Source organism: Brachyhypopomus gauderio, unplaced genomic scaffold (genome assembly GCF_052324685.1).
Source record: "Brachyhypopomus gauderio isolate BG-103 unplaced genomic scaffold, BGAUD_0.2 sc105, whole genome shotgun sequence".
NCBI classification, from domain to species: Eukaryota; Metazoa; Chordata; class Actinopteri; order Gymnotiformes; family Hypopomidae; genus Brachyhypopomus; species Brachyhypopomus gauderio.
Genome location: NW_027506926.1, coordinates 354,116 through 376,730, shown reverse-complemented (window position 1 = coordinate 376,730; position 22,615 = coordinate 354,116). Strand labels below are relative to the sequence as shown.

Genomic DNA, 22,615 nt, shown 5'->3' with positions numbered 1-22,615 from the left:
TTGGGAGTGCAGAAACACGGTGCAAGCACAGATTTATCGATCATGTAACACAACGATTGTCTGCTAATCGCTTTGCCGCTATGACTGTTTAACGTGAGCGTCGCATCACTGACGTCATGTTTGAGTTCCAGCGAAATTAACCAATCAGACGAGGCACCAAGCGGAATGAATCCACATGAATCGTGCCCTGGCCCACCTCTTCAAGTGGGCCCGAGCACGGTTAACTGATCCGGGCCCGGGCACGGTTGGAGCGCTCACACTAGCCAAACGAACCGTGCTTCGGCAGGGAACCGTGCCCGGGCCCGGATCACAGAGCCTAGTGTGAGTACGCCCTAAGTGGTTGTGATGTGCAGATGTGTCCAGATGTGGCTTGTAACAAATTAGGTCATACCAAATGGTGAGAAGCCTCAGGCTTTAGCCAAACAAGGCGTGCTGGCATGAGGTTCTCCGTGTCCTGGTAGGAGACCTCATCCATGTATCACATGATGTTTCCAACAAGCAGGTAGTTAGATAATGGCAGTAATCTATGCAGTTAGGCCCTTATAAAGATCCAGATCAGTCAGTTCAGCACATGCTTTCTGATGTTACACAAACACAAACACACATACATATCTATCTATCTATCTATCTATCTATCTATCTATCTATCTATCTATCTATCTATCTATCTATCTATCTATCTATCTATCTATCTATCTATCTATCTATCTATCTATCTATCTATCTATCTATCTACCAACATAACTACCTACCTGCCTCCATCTATTTGCTTACCTCCTGTCCAGATGTGGCTTGTAACAAATTAGGTCATACCAAATGGTGAGAAGCCTCAGGCTTTAGCCAAACAAGGCGTGCTGGCATGAGGTTCTCCGTGTCCTGGTAGGAGACCTCATCCATGTATCATATGATGTTTCCAACAAGCAGCTACTTAGATATTGGCAGTAATCTATGCAGTTAGTCCATTATAAACGTCCAGATCTGTCATTTCAGCACATGCTTTCTGATGTCACACAAACACAAACACACATATCTATCTATTTACCAACATAACTACCTACCTGCCTCCATATATTTGCTTACCTCCTGTCCAGATGTGGCTTGTAACAAATTAGGTCATACCAAATGGTGAGAAGCCTCAGGCTTTAGCCAAACAAGGCATGTTGGCATGAGGATCTCCGTGTCCTGGTAGGAGACCTCATCCATGTATTATATGATGTTTCCAACAAGCAGGTCCTTAGATAATGGCAGTAATCTATGCAGTTAGGCCCTTATAAAGATCCAGATCGGTCAGTTCAGCACATGCTTTCTGATGTCACACAAACACAAACACACATATCTATCTATCTACCAACATAACTACCTACCTGCCTCCATCTATTTGCTTACCTCCTGTCCAGATGTGGCTTGTAACAAATTAGGTCATACCAAATGGTGAGAAGCCTCAGGCTTTAGCCAAACAAGGCGTGCTGGCATGAGGTTCTCCGTGTCCTGGTAGGAAACCGCATCCATGTATTATATGATGTTTCCAACAAGCAGGTAGTTAGATAATGGCAGTAATCTATGCAGTTAGGCCCTTATAAAGATCCAGATCGGTCAGTTCAGCACATGCTTTCTGATGTCACACAAACAAAAACACACACATCTATCTATCTTTCTACCAACATAAATACCTACCTGCCTCTATATACTTGCTTACCTCCTGTCCAGATGTGGCTTGTAACAAATTAGGTCATACCAAATGGAGAGAAAACCTCAGGCTTTAGCCAAACAAGGCGTGCTGGCATGAGGTTCTCCGTGTCCTGGTAGACCTCATCCATGTATTATATGATGTTTCCAACAAGCAGGTCCTTAGATAATGGCAGTAATCTATGCAGTTAGGCCCTTATAAAGATCCAGATCGGTCAGTTCAGCACATGCTTTCTGATGTCACACAAACACAAACACACATATCTATCTATCTACCAACATAACTACCTACCTGCCTCCATCTATTTGCTTACCTCCTGTCCAGATGTGGCTTGTAACAAATTAGGTCATACCAAATGGTGAGAAGCCTCAGGCTTTAGCCAAACAAGGCGTGTTGGCATGAGGATCCAGAGGTGGGGACTCGAGTCACATGACTTGGACTCGAGTCAGACTCGAGTCATTAATATTAAGACTTTTGACTTGACTTGAAAAAATATTCAGAGACTTAGACTTGACTTGGACTTTTACACCAATAACTTGGGACTTGAATTGGACTTGAACCTGTTTACTTGCAAAGACTTGATTTTTTTACCCCAAATCTAAATTTTAAAACGCATATTAATATTTATAAAGTGCGCCCCATTAATTTCATTTCCGTCCTTCTGACGCAGACCAGTCCTCTGCTTTTCCACACTCTGTACGTGTGTGTGTGCATGAGCTGCAGCACAACCAATCAAATGGGGGGTTGGCGAACGTAAATTTTTACCGGGCGGGGTGTAAAATTGACACAAATTAAGTATTATATCGCGATCGATCGATCGCCAGTGGTTGGTGCCAGAGCGAACTAGTAACTCATTGAATCATAGATGTGGATCAGAGGTAAATAAACTAGAATTTTTCCGGCGTGAGAAATCGGATGTGTGGCGTGAGAGCGTGTGAAGACGGTCAAATGCGTGTGGCTCACGCTCAATGCGTGAGAGTTGGCAACCCTGGGTTCTGTATCTGAACTCGGGGAAGAGAGCCTCTCTCTGTCACCATCATAATATCCAGTTCTATCTCAGCATGGATTGTGTATTTGAAGACATCTACGTCGAGAAAAAAATATATTGACAAAAGTGGAGCGAGTTTTCAGCTATGGGGACATCATTCATCGTGCACAAATGACATACAGACTTTTGACCAGCAAATGCAATGCAGAATAGTTTACTGAAATGTCTAAAGTTGCAGGTTCCTGTTAATTGTTCAGTTCTTATATTTGTTTGTCTTGTGTCACTCACACATGTTCTCCAAGAAACCAGATAAGAGAAGAGAGGGAAAATGCTGTTATGGTTCTTTGTATTGTACTGTGAAAATATCAGCACTTTTTATTTAAACATGGAGTTCTACTTATGACTTTTTCACAGAATATTTATTTCTGGAAAATTGTAGTTTAAAGTATGAATATTTTTGCAGCTAAGTTTAACAAATTGAACTGTGCAATAAAGAGGTGTAATTTTAATTTTTTTTATACTTCGTGTTTTCAGTTGCACATGTTTTATCAAGATTTGAGGAGAATACAGATTTTAAAAAGAACGCATGTCTGTTATTTACATTTAAAATATACCTGCAACATTGGTAAAAAAAAAAAAAAAGACTCGAAAGGACTTGAAATTCCAAGTTTCAGACTTGGGACTTGACTTGACTATTGCCTGTCTTGACTCGAGACTTGACTTGACTTGAGTGTCTTTGCTTGAGACTTGACTCGGGACTTGAGGTATAAAGACTTGGACTTACTTGAGACTTGCAAAACACTGACTTGGTCCCACCTCTGTGAGGATCTCCGTGTCCTGGTAGGAGACCTCATCCATGTATTATATGATGTTTCCAACAAGCAGGTCCTTAGATAATGGCAGTAATCTATGCAGTTAGGCCCTTATAAAGATCCAGATCGGTCAGTTCAGCACATGCTTTCTGATGTCACACAAACACAAACACACATATCTATCTATCTACCAACATAACTACCTACCTGCCTCCATCTATTTGCTTACCTCCTGTCCAGATGTGGCTTGTAACAAATTAGGTCATACCAAATGGTGAGAAGCCTCAGGCTTTAGCCAAACAAGGCGTGCTGGCATGAGGTTCTCCGTGTCCTGGTAGGAAACCGCATCCATGTATTATATGATGTTTCCAACAAGCAGGTAGTTAGATAATGGCAGTAATCTATGCAGTTAGGCCCTTATAAAGATCCAGATCGGTCAGTTCAGCACATGCTTTCTGATGTCACACAAACAAAAACACACATATCTATCTATCTTTCTACCAACATAAATACCTACCTGCCTCTATATACTTGCTTACCTCCTGTCCAGATGTGGCTTGTAACAAATTAGGTCATACCAAATGGAGAGAAAACCTCAGGCTTTAGCCAAACAAGGCGTGCTGGCATGAGGTTCTCCGTGTCCTGGTAGACCTCATCCATGTATTATATGATGTTTCCAACAAGCAGGTCCTTAGATAATGGCAGTAATCTATGCAGTTAGGCCCTTATAAAGATCCAGATCGGTCAGTTCAGCACATGCTTTCTGATGTCACACAAACACAAACACACATATCTATCTATCTACCAACATAACTACCTACCTGCCTCCATCTATTTGCTTACCTCCTGTCCAGATGTGGCTTGTAACAAATTAGGTCATACCAAATGGTGAGAAGCCTCAGGCTTTAGCCAAACAAGGCGTGCTGGCATGAGGTTCTCCGTGTCCTGGTAGGAGACCGCATCCATGTATTATATGATGTTTCCAACAAGCAGGTAGTTAGATAATGGCAGTAATCTATGCAGTTAGGCCCTTATAAAGATCCAGATCGGTAAGTTCAGCACATGCTTTCTGATGTCACACAAACAAAAACACACATATCTATCTATCTTTCTACCAACATAACTACCTACCTGCCTCTATATACTTGCTTACCTCCTGTCCAGATGTGGCTTGTAACAAATTAGGTCATACCAAATGGAGAGAAAACCTCAGGCTTTAGCCAAACAAGGCGTGCTGGCATGAGGTTCACGGTGTCCTGGTAGACCTCATCCATGTATTATATGATGTTTCCAACAAGCAGGTACTTAGATAATGGCAGTAATCTATGCAGTTAGTCCATTATAAACGTCCAGATCTGTCACTTCAGCACATGCTTTCTGATGTCACAAAAACACAAACACACATATCTATCTATCTTTCTACCAACATAACTACCTACCTGCCTCCATCTATTTGCTTACCTCCTGTCCAGATGTGGCTTGTAACAAATTAGGTCATACCAAATGTTGAGAAGCCTCAGGCTTTAGCCAAACAAGGCGTGCTGGCATGAGGTTCTCCGTGTCCTGGTAGGAGACCTCATCCATGTATTATATGATGTTTCCAACAAGCAGGTCCTTAGATAATGGCAGTAATCTATGCAGTTAGACCCTTATAAAGATCCAGATCGGTCAGTTCAGCACATGCTTTCTGATGTCACACAAACACAAACACACATATCTATCTATCTACCAACATAACTACCTACCTGCCTCCATCTATTTGCTTACCTCCTGTCCAGATGTGGCTTGTAACAAATTAGGTCATACCAAATGGAGAGAAAACCTCAGGCTTTAGCCAAACAAGGCGTGCTGGCATGAGGTTCTCCGTGTCCTGGTAGACCTCATCCATGTATTATATGATGTTTCCAACAAGCAGGTACTTAGATAATGGCAGTAATCTATGCAGTTAGTCCATTATAAACGTCCAGATCTGTCAGTTCAGCACATGCTTTCTGATGTCACACAAACACAAACACACATATCTATCTATCTACCAACATAACTACCTACCTGCCTCCATCTATTTGCTTACCTCCTGTCCAGATGTGGCTTGTAACAAATTAGGTCATACCAAATGGTGAGAAGCCTCAGGCTTTAGCCCAACAAGGCGTGCTGACATGAGGTTCTCCGTGTCCTGGTAGACCTCATCCATGTATTATATGATGTTTCCAACAAGCAGGTCCTTAGATAATGGCAGTAATCTATGCAGTTAGGCCCTTATAAAGATCCAGATCGGTAAGTTCAGCACATGCTTTCTGATGTCACACAAACAAAAACACACATATCTATCTATCTTTCTACCAACATAACTACCTACCTGCCTCTATATACTTGCTTACCTCCTGTCCAGATGTGGCTTGTAACAAATTAGGTCATACCAAATGGAGAGAAAACCTCAGGCTTTAGCCAAACAAGGCGTGCTGGCATGAGGTTCTCCGTGTCCTGGTAGACCTCATCCATGTATTATATGATGTTTCCAACAAGCAGGTCCTTAGATAATGGCAGTAATCTATGCAGTTAGGCCCTTATAAAGATCCAGATCGGTCAGTTCAGCACATGCTTTCTGATGTCACACAAACACAAACACACATATCTATCTATCTACCAACATAACTACCTACCTGCCTCCATCTATTTGCTTACCTCCTGTCCAGATGTGGCTTGTAACAAATTAGGTCATACCAAATGGTGAGAAGCCTCAGGCTTTAGCCAAACAAGGCGTGCTGGCATGAGGTTCTCCGTGTCCTGGTAGGAGACCGCATCCATGTATTATATGATGTTTCCAACAAGCAGGTAGTTAGATAATGGCAGTAATCTATGCAGTTAGGCCCTTATAAAGATCCAGATCGGTAAGTTCAGCACATGCTTTCTGATGTCACACAAACAAAAACACACATATCTATCTATCTTTCTACCAACATAACTACCTACCTGCCTCTATATACTTGCTTACCTCCTGTCCAGATGTGGCTTGTAACAAATTAGGTCATACCAAATGGAGAGAAAACCTCAGGCTTTAGCCAAACAAGGCGTGCTGGCATGAGGATCTCCGTGTCCTGGTAGGAGACCTCATCCATGTATTATATGATGTTTCCAACAAGCAGGTCCTTAGATAATGGCAGTAATCTATGCAGTTAGGCCCTTATAAAGATCCAGATCGGTCAGTTCAGCACATGCTTTCTGATGTCACACAAACACAAACACACATATCTATCTATCTACCAACATAACTACCTACCTGCCTCCATCTATTTGCTTACCTCCTGTCCAGATGTGGCTTGTAACAAATTAGGTCATACCAAATGGTGAGAAGCCTCAGGCTTTAGCCAAACAAGGCGTGCTGGCATGAGGTTCTCCGTGTCCTGGTAGGAAACCGCATCCATGTATTATATGATGTTTCCAACAAGCAGGTAGTTAGATAATGGCAGTAATCTATGCAGTTAGGCCCTTATAAAGATCCAGATCGGTCAGTTCAGCACATGCTTTCTGATGTCACACAAACAAAAACACACATATCTATCTATCTTTCTACCAACATAAATACCTACCTGCCTCTATATACTTGCTTACCTCCTGTCCAGATGTGGCTTGTAACAAATTAGGTCATACCAAATGGAGAGAAAACCTCAGGCTTTAGCCAAACAAGGCGTGCTGGCATGAGGTTCTCCGTGTCCTGGTAGACCTCATCCATGTATTATATGATGTTTCCAACAAGCAGGTCCTTAGATAATGGCAGTAATCTATGCAGTTAGGCCCTTATAAAGATCCAGATCGGTCAGTTCAGCACATGCTTTCTGATGTCACACAAACACAAACACACATATCTATCTATCTACCAACATAACTACCTACCTGCCTCCATCTATTTGCTTACCTCCTGTCCAGATGTGGCTTGTAACAAATTAGGTCATACCAAATGGTGAGAAGCCTCAGGCTTTAGCCAAACAAGGCGTGCTGGCATGAGGTTCTCCGTGTCCTGGTAGGAGACCGCATCCATGTATTATATGATGTTTCCAACAAGCAGGTAGTTAGATAATGGCAGTAATCTATGCAGTTAGGCCCTTATAAAGATCCAGATCGGTAAGTTCAGCACATGCTTTCTGATGTCACACAAACAAAAACACACATATCTATCTATCTTTCTACCAACATAACTACCTACCTGCCTCTATATACTTGCTTACCTCCTGTCCAGATGTGGCTTGTAACAAATTAGGTCATACCAAATGGAGAGAAAACCTCAGGCTTTAGCCAAACAAGGCGTGCTGGCATGAGGTTCACGGTGTCCTGGTAGACCTCATCCATGTATTATATGATGTTTCCAACAAGCAGGTACTTAGATAATGGCAGTAATCTATGCAGTTAGTCCATTATAAACGTCCAGATCTGTCACTTCAGCACATGCTTTCTGATGTCACAAAAACACAAACACACATATCTATCTATCTTTCTACCAACATAACTACCTACCTGCCTCCATCTATTTGCTTACCTCCTGTCCAGATGTGGCTTGTAACAAATTAGGTCATACCAAATGTTGAGAAGCCTCAGGCTTTAGCCAAACAAGGCGTGCTGGCATGAGGTTCTCCGTGTCCTGGTAGGAGACCTCATCCATGTATTATATGATGTTTCCAACAAGCAGGTCCTTAGATAATGGCAGTAATCTATGCAGTTAGACCCTTATAAAGATCCAGATCGGTCAGTTCAGCACATGCTTTCTGATGTCACACAAACACAAACACACATATCTATCTATCTACCAACATAACTACCTACCTGCCTCCATCTATTTGCTTACCTCCTGTCCAGATGTGGCTTGTAACAAATTAGGTCATACCAAATGGAGAGAAAACCTCAGGCTTTAGCCAAACAAGGCGTGCTGGCATGAGGTTCTCCGTGTCCTGGTAGACCTCATCCATGTATTATATGATGTTTCCAACAAGCAGGTACTTAGATAATGGCAGTAATCTATGCAGTTAGTCCATTATAAACGTCCAGATCTGTCAGTTCAGCACATGCTTTCTGATGTCACACAAACACAAACACACATATCTATCTATCTACCAACATAACTACCTACCTGCCTCCATCTATTTGCTTACCTCCTGTCCAGATGTGGCTTGTAACAAATTAGGTCATACCAAATGGTGAGAAGCCTCAGGCTTTAGCCCAACAAGGCGTGCTGACATGAGGTTCTCCGTGTCCTGGTAGACCTCATCCATGTATTATATGATGTTTCCAACAAGCAGGTCCTTAGATAATGGCAGTAATCTATGCAGTTAGGCCCTTATAAAGATCCAGATCGGTAAGTTCAGCACATGCTTTCTGATGTCACACAAACAAAAACACACATATCTATCTATCTTTCTACCAACATAACTACCTACCTGCCTCTATATACTTGCTTACCTCCTGTCCAGATGTGGCTTGTAACAAATTAGGTCATACCAAATGGAGAGAAAACCTCAGGCTTTAGCCAAACAAGGCGTGCTGGCATGAGGTTCTCCGTGTCCTGGTAGACCTCATCCATGTATTATATGATGTTTCCAACAAGCAGGTCCTTAGATAATGGCAGTAATCTATGCAGTTAGGCCCTTATAAAGATCCAGATCGGTCAGTTCAGCACATGCTTTCTGATGTCACACAAACACAAACACACATATCTATCTATCTACCAACATAACTACCTACCTGCCTCCATCTATTTGCTTACCTCCTGTCCAGATGTGGCTTGTAACAAATTAGGTCATACCAAATGGTGAGAAGCCTCAGGCTTTAGCCAAACAAGGCGTGCTGGCATGAGGTTCTCCGTGTCCTGGTAGGAGACCGCATCCATGTATTATATGATGTTTCCAACAAGCAGGTAGTTAGATAATGGCAGTAATCTATGCAGTTAGGCCCTTATAAAGATCCAGATCGGTAAGTTCAGCACATGCTTTCTGATGTCACACAAACAAAAACACACATATCTATCTATCTTTCTACCAACATAACTACCTACCTGCCTCTATATACTTGCTTACCTCCTGTCCAGATGTGGCTTGTAACAAATTAGGTCATACCAAATGGAGAGAAAACCTCAGGCTTTAGCCAAACAAGGCGTGCTGGCATGAGGATCTCCGTGTCCTGGTAGGAGACCTCATCCATGTATTATATGATGTTTCCAACAAGCAGGTCCTTAGATAATGGCAGTAATCTATGCAGTTAGGCCCTTATAAAGATCCAGATCGGTCAGTTCAGCACATGCTTTCTGATGTCACACAAACACAAACACACATATCTATCTATCTACCAACATAACTACCTACCTGCCTCCATCTATTTGCTTACCTCCTGTCCAGATGTGGCTTGTAACAAATTAGGTCATACCAAATGGTGAGAAGCCTCAGGCTTTAGCCAAACAAGGCGTGCTGGCATGAGGTTCTCCGTGTCCTGGTAGGAAACCGCATCCATGTATTATATGATGTTTCCAACAAGCAGGTAGTTAGATAATGGCAGTAATCTATGCAGTTAGGCCCTTATAAAGATCCAGATCGGTCAGTTCAGCACATGCTTTCTGATGTCACACAAACAAAAACACACATATCTATCTATCTTTCTACCAACATAAATACCTACCTGCCTCTATATACTTGCTTACCTCCTGTCCAGATGTGGCTTGTAACAAATTAGGTCATACCAAATGGAGAGAAAACCTCAGGCTTTAGCCAAACAAGGCGTGCTGGCATGAGGTTCTCCGTGTCCTGGTAGACCTCATCCATGTATTATATGATGTTTCCAACAAGCAGGTCCTTAGATAATGGCAGTAATCTATGCAGTTAGGCCCTTATAAAGATCCAGATCGGTCAGTTCAGCACATGCTTTCTGATGTCACACAAACACAAACACACATATCTATCTATCTACCAACATAACTACCTACCTGCCTCCATCTATTTGCTTACCTCCTGTCCAGATGTGGCTTGTAACAAATTAGGTCATACCAAATGGTGAGAAGCCTCAGGCTTTAGCCAAACAAGGCGTGCTGGCATGAGGTTCTCCGTGTCCTGGTAGGAGACCGCATCCATGTATTATATGATGTTTCCAACAAGCAGGTAGTTAGATAATGGCAGTAATCTATGCAGTTAGGCCCTTATAAAGATCCAGATCGGTAAGTTCAGCACATGCTTTCTGATGTCACACAAACAAAAACACACATATCTATCTATCTTTCTACCAACATAACTACCTACCTGCCTCTATATACTTGCTTACCTCCTGTCCAGATGTGGCTTGTAACAAATTAGGTCATACCAAATGGAGAGAAAACCTCAGGCTTTAGCCAAACAAGGCGTGCTGGCATGAGGTTCACGGTGTCCTGGTAGACCTCATCCATGTATTATATGATGTTTCCAACAAGCATGTACTTAGATAATGGCAGTAATCTATGCAGTTAGTCCATTATAAACGTCCAGATCTGTCACTTCAGCACATGCTTTCTGATGTCACAAAAACACAAACACACATATCTATCTATCTTTCTACCAACATAACTACCTACCTGCCTCCATCTATTTGCTTACCTCCTGTCCAGATGTGGCTTGTAACAAATTAGGTCATACCAAATGTTGAGAAGCCTCAGGCTTTAGCCAAACAAGGCGTGCTGGCATGAGGTTCTCCGTGTCCTGGTAGGAGACCTCATCCATGTATTATATGATGTTTCCAACAAGCAGGTCCTTAGATAATGGCAGTAATCTATGCAGTTAGACCCTTATAAAGATCCAGATCGGTCAGTTCAGCACATGCTTTCTGATGTCACACAAACACAAACACACATATCTATCTATCTACCAACATAACTACCTACCTGCCTCCATCTATTTGCTTACCTCCTGTCCAGATGTGGCTTGTAACAAATTAGGTCATACCAAATGGAGAGAAAACCTCAGGCTTTAGCCAAACAAGGCGTGCTGGCATGAGGTTCTCCGTGTCCTGGTAGACCTCATCCATGTATTATATGATGTTTCCAACAAGCAGGTACTTAGATAATGGCAGTAATCTATGCAGTTAGTCCATTATAAACGTCCAGATCTGTCAGTTCAGCACATGCTTTCTGATGTCACACAAACACAAACACACATATCTATCTATCTACCAACATAACTACCTACCTGCCTCCATCTATTTGCTTACCTCCTGTCCAGATGTGGCTTGTAACAAATTAGGTCATACCAAATGGTGAGAAGCCTCAGGCTTTAGCCCAACAAGGCGTGCTGGCATGAGGTTCTCCGTGTCCTGGTAGACCTCATCCATGTATTATATGATGTTTCCAACAAGCAGGTCCTTAGATAATGGCAGTAATCTATGCAGTTAGGCCCTTATAAAGATCCAGATCGGTCAGTTCAGCACATGCTTTCTGATGTCACACAAACACAAACACACATATCTATCTATCTACCAACATAACTACCTACCTGCCTCCATCTATTTGCTTACCTCCTGTCCAGATGTCGCTTGTAACAAATTAGGTCATACCAAATGGTGAGAAGCCTCAGGCTTTAGCTAAACAAGGCGTGCTGGCATGAGGTTCTCCGTGTCCTGGTAGGAGACCGCATCCATGTATTATATGATGTTTCCAACAAGCAGGTAGTTAGATAATGGCAGTAATCTATGCAGTTAGGCCCTTATAAAGATCCAGATCGGTCAGTTCAGCACATGCTTTCTGATGTCACACAAACAAAAACACACATATCTATCTATCTTTCTATCAACATAACTACCTACCTGCCTCTATATACTTGCTTACCTCCTGTCCAGATGTGGCTTGTAACAAATTAGGTCATACCAAATGGAGAGAAAACCTCAGGCTTTAGCCAAACAAGGCGTGCTGGCATGAGGTTCTCCGTGTCCTGGTAGGAGACCTCATCCATGTATTATATGATGTTTCCAACAAGCAGGTCCTTAGATAATGGCAGTAATCTATGCAGTTAGGCCCTTATAAAGATCCAGATCGGTCAGTTCAGCACATGCTTTCTGATGTCACACAAACAAAAACACACATATCTATCTATCTTTCTACCAACATAACTACCTACCTGCCTCTATATACTTGCTTACCTCCTGTCCAGATGTGGCTTGTAACAAATTAGGTCATACCAAATGGAGAGAAAACCTCAGGCTTTAGCCAAACAAGGCGTGTTGGCATGAGGTTCTCCGTGTCCTGGTAGGAGACCTCATCCATGTATTATATGATGTTTCCAACAAGCAGGTCCTTAGATAATGGCAGTAATCTATGCAGTTAGGCCCTTATAAAGATCCAGATCGGTCAGTTCAGCACATGCTTTCTGATGTCACACAAACACAAACACACATATCTATCTATCTACCAACATAACTACCTACCTGCCTCCATCTATTTGCTTACCTCCTGTCCAGATGTGGCTTGTAACAAATTAGGTTATACCAAATGGTGAGAAGCCTCAGGCTTTAGCCAAACAAGGCGTGATGGCATGAGGTTCTCCGTGTCCTGGTAGGAGACTGCATCCATGTATTATATGATGTTTCCAACAAGCAGGTAGTTAGATAATGGCAGTAATCTATGCAGTTAGGCCCTTATAAAGATCCAGATCGGTCAGTTCAGCACATGCTTTCTGATGTCACACAAACAAAAACACACATATCTATCTATCTTTCTACCAACATAACTACCTACCTGCCTCTATATACTTGCTTACCTCCTGTCCAGATGTGGCTTGTAACAAATTAGGTCATACCAAATGGAGAGAAAACCTCAGGCTTTAGCCAAACAAGGCGTGCTGGCATGAGGTTCTCCATGTCCTGGTAGGAGACCTCATCCATGTATCATATGATGTTTCCAACAAGCAGGTAGTTAGATAATGCCAGTAATCTATGCAGTTAGGCCCTTATAAAGATCCAGATCGGTCAGTTCAGCACATCCTTTCTGACGTCACACAAACACAAACACACATATCTATCTATCTATCTATCTATCTATCTATCTATCTATCTATCTATCTATCTATCTATCTATCTATCTATCTATCTATCTATCTATCTATCTATCTATCTATCTATCTATCTATCTATCTATCTATCTATCTATCTATCAACATAACTACCTACCTGCCTCCAACGATTTGCTTACCTCCTGTCCAGATGTGGCTTGTAACAAATTAGGTCATACCAAATGGCGAGAAGCCTCATAAGTTATGCTGGAAACCACACATAAATAATGTAAAAACTAAAATGTCCAGAACTATTGCAATACTGCATAAAACCAAACATATTTCAAATCAAAATTCACTATTTATACTCTACTGTTCTTTCATAATTCCATACATGACCTATTGTGTGGAGATATGGGGAAACACATATAAAACTAACACACATCCAATTTTCATGCTACAGAAAAAAGCAATACGAATTATCAACCAAGCAGACTTTTATGATTCAACAAACTGTTTCTTAAAGTACATGCTCTGAAATTTAATGATTTAGTCGACTTACACATTGCACAGATAATGTATAGGGTACAAAACAATTCACTGCCTAACTGTATTCAGAGGCTATTTGAAATTAGAGACAATAAATATGAGCTTATAGGGCAGGGGTGGACTGGCATACATTACTAGAGTGTAACGCGTTACTCCGCCCCCCCCTCATTTACTTACGTTTATTCGTCGGTTTTTAGTGTTTTGCACCGCCTAGTTCCAGCCCTTGGTATTATGGGTCTCACCTGTACCTCATTGTTGTTTAAATAAGTGGGTATTTAAATCCTTAGTTAGGACACGGTCTTTGGCGATCGTTGTTTCATGCCCTCCGTGTTTCCAGGTTGTCCAGCGCCGTCTGTCAGTGCTCTAGATTTTAGTCGATTCACTTTAGTCTTAGTTTCAGTCTTTATCAGTCTGTTCTGTCTCTGGTTATTACAAGTTATGTTGTTATGGTTATCGTGTATTTGTCTCCTTCGGGGTTGGCCGTTGCCTTTGGGGAAACGTTGTCCCTTTAGTTCGCAACCCTGTTAGGTTTGGCCGTTGTCCGTGTTTGTTCTTTTAATTTCCCTGTCTGTCAATGTTTTTATATTAAGGTTCATGTCCGCGTGTGTTCTAATTTTGAGTTACGTGGTCAAAGTCCTATGTAGCTGAATATTTAAAGTTTCGTTTGTCTTTTCTAAATCTAGGTATTTACTCCCTTTCACACACTGATTATCAAAGACTACTGACGTGGTTGTTTCTAATGTCTTGTTGATCTGGTCACCGTTTAAAGAGTTGTTACCGCCCATAATGTTATGTGGTTTATTTAAATGCCTCGGTGATCTAGTCGTCACGTAAAGAGTGTTACTGCCCAGGTTGCATGTGTTCTGTACTGTCGGCGATCTAGTCGTCACGTAAAGAGTGTTACTGCCCAGGTTGCATGTGTTATGTACTGTCGGCGATCTAGTTGTCACGTAAAGAGTGTTACTGGCCATGTTACATGTATTATGTACTGCCTCGTTCATCAAGTTACCATGTTAAGAGATGTCATTGTTCTGTCTTAATATTGTTATATCGAGGTATTAGTGAGGTGATGTAATCCCAGTGTTTCAGGGTCTGTCCAGAATGCCTCGTCGGTCTCGTCACCGTGTCGGGAGTTTGTCAATTGGTCATCTGTCTTTGGATTCTAAATTAAATATACAGTCTACTGCAAATGCAACCCTGGTCTCTACGCGTTTGTGTCCTACTTTACTCAAGTCCGCAACAGAATCGTTACATAGAGTAAAATAATGAACTCCTATAAACCTGAACAGTGATTATATATGTGGTTTTTTTGTTTTATTTAGTTCTTGACTTTGCTTTGGCATATAGAATGTGAGATAATATAAAAGGGTAGGCAAAATAAGTTAAAGCTTCAGTCTATATCTTATCGGTTTAAATTTATTTTGCTGACATGTTTATTAACAGCAAACTGTTGTTGTTTTTCTGTTTATATATTTATTATTTTTGTTTATGTCATATAACTGAAATAACCTTCCAGTTCAATTCTAATTGAATTCACATCGGATTTAGGTAAATATGTGTTTAAACAGTCTTACCAGGAATGAACTTGTGCCATCTCTGGTCAATATTGTAGTGGACGCAGTTGTTTCCACACGGGAATATGACTGTTTGATCATCAGATTATGTAATGGAGAGTCTATTATTTAAGTGTTTCTTCAGGCCTATAGAGGGCGCACGTTTGCGTAGTTCGCTGTGTTGACGCTGTGTGTAGCAAGGAAGAACTGTTCGTGAGGTAAGCTAGGCATAGTAACCATAGTAACCTGAAACCATCTACCACTTTCTACCCCTCCGAGCGGCAATACGAGTGAGTCTATTGTAGTAATTTGGATATATCTAATGTATGTGATTATATAGTGAATATAATTCAATTTAAAATGTTCTGTTTCTGGTTAATTACCATATTGTGATTTATGTGCTGAGTGCATTTCTGTATTTCTGTTGTTTCAGTTTCACACTTTCTTACATTAAATCCTGTCATATACAACACGCGTCTGTTCCTTGGAGGAAGTGGTGTATGAAAGAGTTTAGCTGACTGCGAATCCCAATACAGGACACGGGGTCACATTGGGTGAAACAGTACAGTGAAATCGTAACACTCAGCTAGGGAGTAGCGAGTGAAATCGTAACACTCAGCAAGGAAGTAGCGAGTGAAATCGTAACACTCAGCTAGGGAGTAGCGAGTGAAATCGTAACACTCGGCTACAGACGACGAGAAGTAGTTCAACTTAGCCATGGAAAAGGCAGATGTCGAAGTTCAGAACAATGAAGAAACAAGGTCCACTCACTCAAGTCTTCAAAGTCTTCAGTAAAACTCACCGTTAGATCATCTGCAGGATGTTCAAGTAGGTCATCTGCGTCAACTCGAGCTAGTATGGCAGCAGCGCGAGCACAAGCAGAAGCTCAGGCAGCAAAGGCTAGATTAGCCTACGCCGAAAAGGAGATGAGCATTAAAGTTGAAAAGGCGCGTCTAGAAGCGACTCTCGATATACTCAATCTTCATAAAGAAGCCGATGCAGCCATGGCTAAAGCAGAGGTGATGGAGTCAGCAGCAGCTCAATTCGACATAGTTGAGTCAAAGGAAGAATTTACCTTTTTGAACCCACAAGCAACGTCGGAGCAAAAGGTGAGTGAGTACATAAGTAAACACAATTCCAGTGACCTAGATCAAGACAATAGAGATATGTTTAAACGTGATGACGACAAAATCCAGAATGAACATGAACGACGTCTTATTCCCGAACACAGACCAAGGCAATATCCATTTACGCCACAAGGTGGTGCCAATTCACCACTTCAAGGAGATGTAATTCCAAACATCCTCCACAGTAGGTTACAAACACAGCAGGGATTAAACCCACGTAATAATGTCGACAGTACAATGAGCGATCTTGCCAGATTTCTAGCTAAGAGTCAGCTAGTAACGGGAGGTCTGTCTAAATTTGATGATAAGCCGGAGAGTTACCTTAGCTGGAAAGCCACATTCCAGAGTACCATAAGAGACCTTGGTCTTACAGTCAGTGAAGAAATTAATCTGCTCATTAAGTGGCTAGGACCTGAGTCTTCTGAACATGCCAAGAGACTAAAAGCAGTCAACATAAGGCATACATCTACTGGTCTGAACATGATATGGTTAAGACTAGAGGAATGTTACGGCTCACCAGAAGCAATAGAAAATTCCCTGTTTGCCAGAGTACAAAACTTTCCAAAGCTCTCCACTAAGGAACCACACAAGCTTCGTGATCTGTCAGATCTACTGTGTGAACTGCAAGCTGCAAAGCTAGATGGATATTTACCTGGGTTAAGTTATCTTGACACAGCTAGGGGAGTAGGTCCAATCGTTGAGAAGCTGCCCTTCCATCTTCAAGAAAAATGGACGATGGTGGGGTCAAAGTTTAAAGAAGACCACAATGTCAGCTTCCCACCCTTCTCAGTTTTCGTTGATTTTGTGAAAGGTCAAGCCAAAGCAAGAAATGACCCAAGTTTTGCAACATCCTTCAACACAACAACACCCTCGCATGCCAATCACGCATTGAACTACAGACAAGGAAAATTAACAGGCAGCTATAACCAGAGGTTAGCAGTTGCAGTGCACAAGACAGATGTAGCTTCAGAGGGACCCAGGACAAAAGAAGCAGGTGAGGACATTACGAAGCAGTGTCCCATACACCATAAGCCCCACCCACTTAAAAGATGCAGGGTTTTTAGAACCATGCGGCTTGAAGAAAGGAAAAAGTTGCTCAAAGACAGCAATATCTGTTATCGCTGCCTTGCTTCCACCAGCCATCAAGCTAAAGACTGTACAGTTATGATTAGGTGTGAAGAATGTGACAGCGAGAGACACTTAGCAGCTCTTCACCCTGGCCCTGCTCTACAGAGGTCCAAGCATCCCTCACCGCATAGAGAGCATGGCGGGGAGCAAACCAACGCACAGGACTCCGATGTCGCGGTCACATGTACAGAGGTATGTGGTGGAAACGAAATTACCGGGAAATCTTGTTCTAAGATCTGCTTAGTGCAAGTCTATCCCAAGGGTAAGCGCGACAACATCAAAAGAATGTATGCAATAATTGATGATCAAAGTAACCAGTCGCTCGCAAAGACAGAGTTTTTTGACATCTTTAATATACAGAGCCCAATAGAACCATATACACTGAAAACATGCAGCGGTATAGCACAGGTGGCAGGTAGACGAGCATGTGACTACATAGTCGAGACCTTCGACGGAAAAATGAGTTTTCCCCTACCCACTCTCATAGAGTGTAATGCAATTCCCAACAACAGGGAAGAGATACCCACTGCTGAAGCCGCCTTTTACCACCGCCATCTGAAAGCAATAGCCAAGGAAATACCGCCTCTAGATCCAAGTGCAGATATACTGCTGTTGATAGGACGAAACCTCTTGAGAGTTCACAAAGTGAGGGAGCAAATTAACGGCAGACACAACGACCCATTTGCACAGAGGCTTGACCTAGGCTGGGTCATCGTTGGTGAGGTGTGTCTTGGCAAAGCTCACAAGCCAAGTGAAGTGAACACTTTGAAAACACATGTATTGGATAATGGCCGGCCAAGTTATCTCACTCCCTGTGAAAGTCACTTCAATGTGAAAGAAGACTTCAGTTTGAGCCAAGTTAAAACCATTTCTAATGCATTGCCATCTGCTCACCCACACAAAAGGTCCACAACTATAGAAATAGGCCAGACTGTCTTCTGTCGCACCGATAAAGACAACCAGCTCGCTCATTCTGTTGAAGACATGGTCTTCCTGAAGAAGATGGAAGAATTCTTCAAAGATGACACTAACAGTTGGGTCGCACCACTTCCATTCCGAACACCCAGACGCACACTTCCCGACAATCGTTCTTATGCCTACCAGCGGCTTAGGTCTCTTCGACGTACGCTCGAGAAGAAACCAGAAATGAAAGCACATTTTGTTGAATTCTTGAGAAAAATGCTTGAAAACCGACATGCAGAGCTCGCACCACCTTATAACAAGGACAAAGAGAACTGGTATCTCCCTATATTTGGTGTATATCATCCACAAAAGCCAGGAAAAATACGTGTGGTGTTTGACTCAAGTGCGCAGTTTGATGGAGTGTCCCTCAACGATGTACTGCTTTCAGGCCCAGACCTGAACAACACCCTTTTGGGCGTGCTACTTCGTTTCAGGAAAGAACCGGTCGCCATCACAGCTGATATCGAACAGATGTTCTACTGCTTTGTAGTGCAGGAAGATCACAGAGATTATCTCCGCTTCCTGTGGTATGAAGATAATGACCTCACTAAAAATGTAGTGGACTATCGAATGAGGGTGCATGTCTTCGGAAATAGTCCCTCTCCGGCTGTGGCGATTTATGGGCTGAGGATGGCAGCAAAGGAGGCAGAAAGTGAATATGGAACTGACGTCTGAAAATTCATAGAGGAAGACTTCTATGTCGACGACGCGTTAAAGTCTTTCTTGACTGAAGCTGAGGCTATTGATGTCCTACAGAGAGCTCAGAAAATGCTCGCTCTCTCAAATCTGCGTCTCCACAAGATTGTATCTAACAAAGTGGAAGTAATGAACGCATTTTCCCCTGAAGATAGGGCCAAAGATGTCAAAGATCTCGATCTAGCAACAGATGAGTTTCCAGTCCAACGCAGCTTAGGGGTGTGTTGGAATCCCACAGCAGATACGTTCACATTCCAAGTTCCACCGGAACAAAAACCCTTCACTCGCCGTGGCGTACTCTCAACAGTAAACAGCTTATTTGATCCTCTTGGCTTGCTTGCACCTGTAACTATCAAAGGAAGACTACTCCTTAGAGAGCTCTCCGGTAGCAACCTTGAGTGGGACAGCCCTTTGCCACAGGACATGTATGATGAATGGAGAAGATGGCACGATTCACTGCAGAGTCTCAAAAATCTGCACATTCCTCGTACCTATGTCACATTCTCCATCTCGCAAGCTACCTCCATTGAACTTTGTGTGTTCTCAGATGCCTCTGTGAAAGCCATTGCAGCAGTAGCTTACCTGAAGGTAACACGCGAAGATGGTCACAATGAAGTTGGATTCGTCATGGGTAAGGCTAAACTAGCTCCAGTACCGGAGCTCACCATTCCACGATTAGAGCTCTGTGCTGCGGTGCTTGCTGTTGAGATGTCAGAGGTTCTCAAGGAAGAACTGAAAATAGAGATTGACAGAACCACGTTCTACACTGACAGCAAAGTGGTGTTAGGATACATCAGCAATCAAACTAGAAGATTTCATGTATATGTGAATAATCGCGTACAGAGAATCAAGCTATCCTCTTCACCAGATCAATGGAGATATGTTCCGACACAGCAGAATCCCGCTGATCACGGCTCTCGGTCTGTAGCCGCAGAAAAACTTGCTAGTACCACATGGCTGGATGGCCCAGCGTTTCTTCTCAACCGAGAGGCTGTCTCCCAAGGCAAAGGTCCATTTGAACTTGTTGATCCGGAGCTAGACGTAGAAATTCGGCAGAACGTAACTGCGCTCGTGACCGCGACTGCTCAAGGCGCCTTAAGTTCTTCCCGGTTCGAACGGTTTTCAAAATGGACTGCTCTCATTAAAGCAGTGGCCTACCTTTGCCACATCTCTCACAGTTTCAAGTCAAAAGATGGTAGCGGTTGTAGCGGCTGGCACCTTTGTAAGGCAAGTCTCACAGATGAAGCATTAACTCAAGCAGAGCACACAGTCATCAGGTGTGTTCAACATGAAGTATATGCAGAGGAAATAAAATGTATCACAACAAAACGAGACATACCACGTCATAGTTCCCTTCATAAGCTTAATCCAATGATTGATGATGAAAACCTACTGCGTGTAGGAGGACGTCTTGCAGAGTCTAACTTGCCAAATCAGGAAGCCAAACCTCTTCTAATACCAGGAAAGCATCATATTGCTATGCTACTCATTCGACATCACCATGAAGCCGTACAGCACCAAGGACGACACTTTACTGAAGGGGCTGTAAGAGCGAGTGGCTTATGGATAGTTGGTGCCAAGAGATCCATCAGCAGTGCAATCCACAAATGTGTCACTTGCAGAAAACTGCGAGGGAGAACAGAGCAGCAAATTATGGCAGATTTACCCGCCGAGCGCTTACAGTGTGATCCTCCATTTTCCTTTGTTGGTCTTGATGTATTCGGACCATGGGACGTTACGACACGCCGCACTAAAGGTGGTCAAGCCAACAGTAAGAGATGGGCAGTCTTGTTTACTTGCATGTCTACAAGAGCTATCCATATCGAAGTGATTGAAACTCTGAGCTCATCCAGTTTCATTAATGCTCTTCGTAGATTTTTTGCAATCAGAGGTCCTGCTAAACAGCTGAGATCAGACTGCGGAACCAATTTCATGGGAGCCTTCAAGGAATTAAAGATGGATTCTCAAAAGCCTGGTGAGACAAGTGTAGAGGACTACTTACACAAGCAGAGGTGTTCCTGGGTGTTTAATGCACCCCACTCATCTCACATGGGTGGCACTTGGGAGCGTATGATAGGCATTTCAAGACGCATCCTAGATTCAATGCTCTTACAAGCAGGGAACCCTACTCTAACTCATGAGGTCCTGACAACGTTAATGGCTGAGGTGACAGCTATTGTCAACGCGAGGCCCTTGGTACCTGTTTCCTCAGATCCAGAGGCCCCTTTGATCCTGACTCCTTCAACCTTACTCACCCAGAAGTCTGTTTCAATCCCAATTCCACCTGGTGACTTCACCAAGGCTGACATGTATAAACATCAATGGAAGAGAGTCCAAGCCCTTGCCGATACATTCTGGGCTAGATGGCAGAAAGAATACCTCAACATGCTTCAGACTCGTCAGAAATGGCAGGACAGAAAGCCAAACTTGAAGGAAGGAGACATCATTCTTTTAAAGGACAAACAACTAAAAAGAAATCAATGGCCTATGGGAGTCGTAGTGAAGACCTTTCCGAGCAGAGACGGAATTGTCAGGAAAATGGAAGTGAAGGTTGCACATGGCAAGACTGCCAAGACCTTCTATAGACCTATTTCAGACTGTATTCTCCTTTTGGCTTCAAGAGATTAGTCAAAGTTTAAATAAGTCATAGTGGCATTCTTAAAATAATGCCAGGCGGGGAGTGTAATGGAGAGTCTATTATTTAAGTGTTTCTTCAGGCCTATAGAGGGCGCACGTTTGCGTAGTTCGCTGTGTTGACGCTGTGTGTAGCAAGGAAGAACTGTTCGTGAGGTAAGCTAGGCATAGTAACCATAGTAACCTGAAACCATCTACCACTTTCTACCCCTCCGAGCGGCAATACGAGTGAGTCTATTGTAGTAATTTGGATATATCTAATGTATGTGATTATATAGTGAATATAATTCAATTTAAAATGTTCTGTTTCTGGTTAATTACCATATTGTGATTTATGTGCTGAGTGCATTTCTGTATTTCTGTTGTTTCAGTTTCACACTTTCTTACATTAAATCCTGTCATATACAACACGCGTCTGTTCCTTGGAGGAAGTGGTGTATGAAAGAGTTTAGCTGACTGCGAATCCCAATACAGGACACGGGGTCACATTGGGTG

General features: G+C 42.6%; 1 protein-coding gene across 1 annotated transcript; it reads left to right on the top strand.

Annotated features, from left to right (window-relative positions):
• The first annotated feature begins 19,545 nt into the window (after positions 1 to 19,545).
• LOC143497287 (uncharacterized) lies at positions 19,546 to 22,615 on the top strand. The gene is made up of 2 exons (XM_076993178.1): positions 19,546 to 22,348; positions 22,492 to 22,615. The coding sequence occupies exon 1, from the start codon at positions 19,559 to 19,561 to the stop codon at positions 22,112 to 22,114; it is 2,556 nt and encodes an 851-aa protein (XP_076849293.1). The 5' UTR covers positions 19,546 to 19,558; the 3' UTR covers positions 22,115 to 22,348; positions 22,492 to 22,615.

Excerpts from the sequence above, each read along its gene's own strand:
- LOC143497287 (XM_076993178.1), top strand. The coding sequence starts at position 19,559 with ATGCTCGCTCTCTCAAATCTGCGTCTCCACAAGATTGTATCTAACAAA.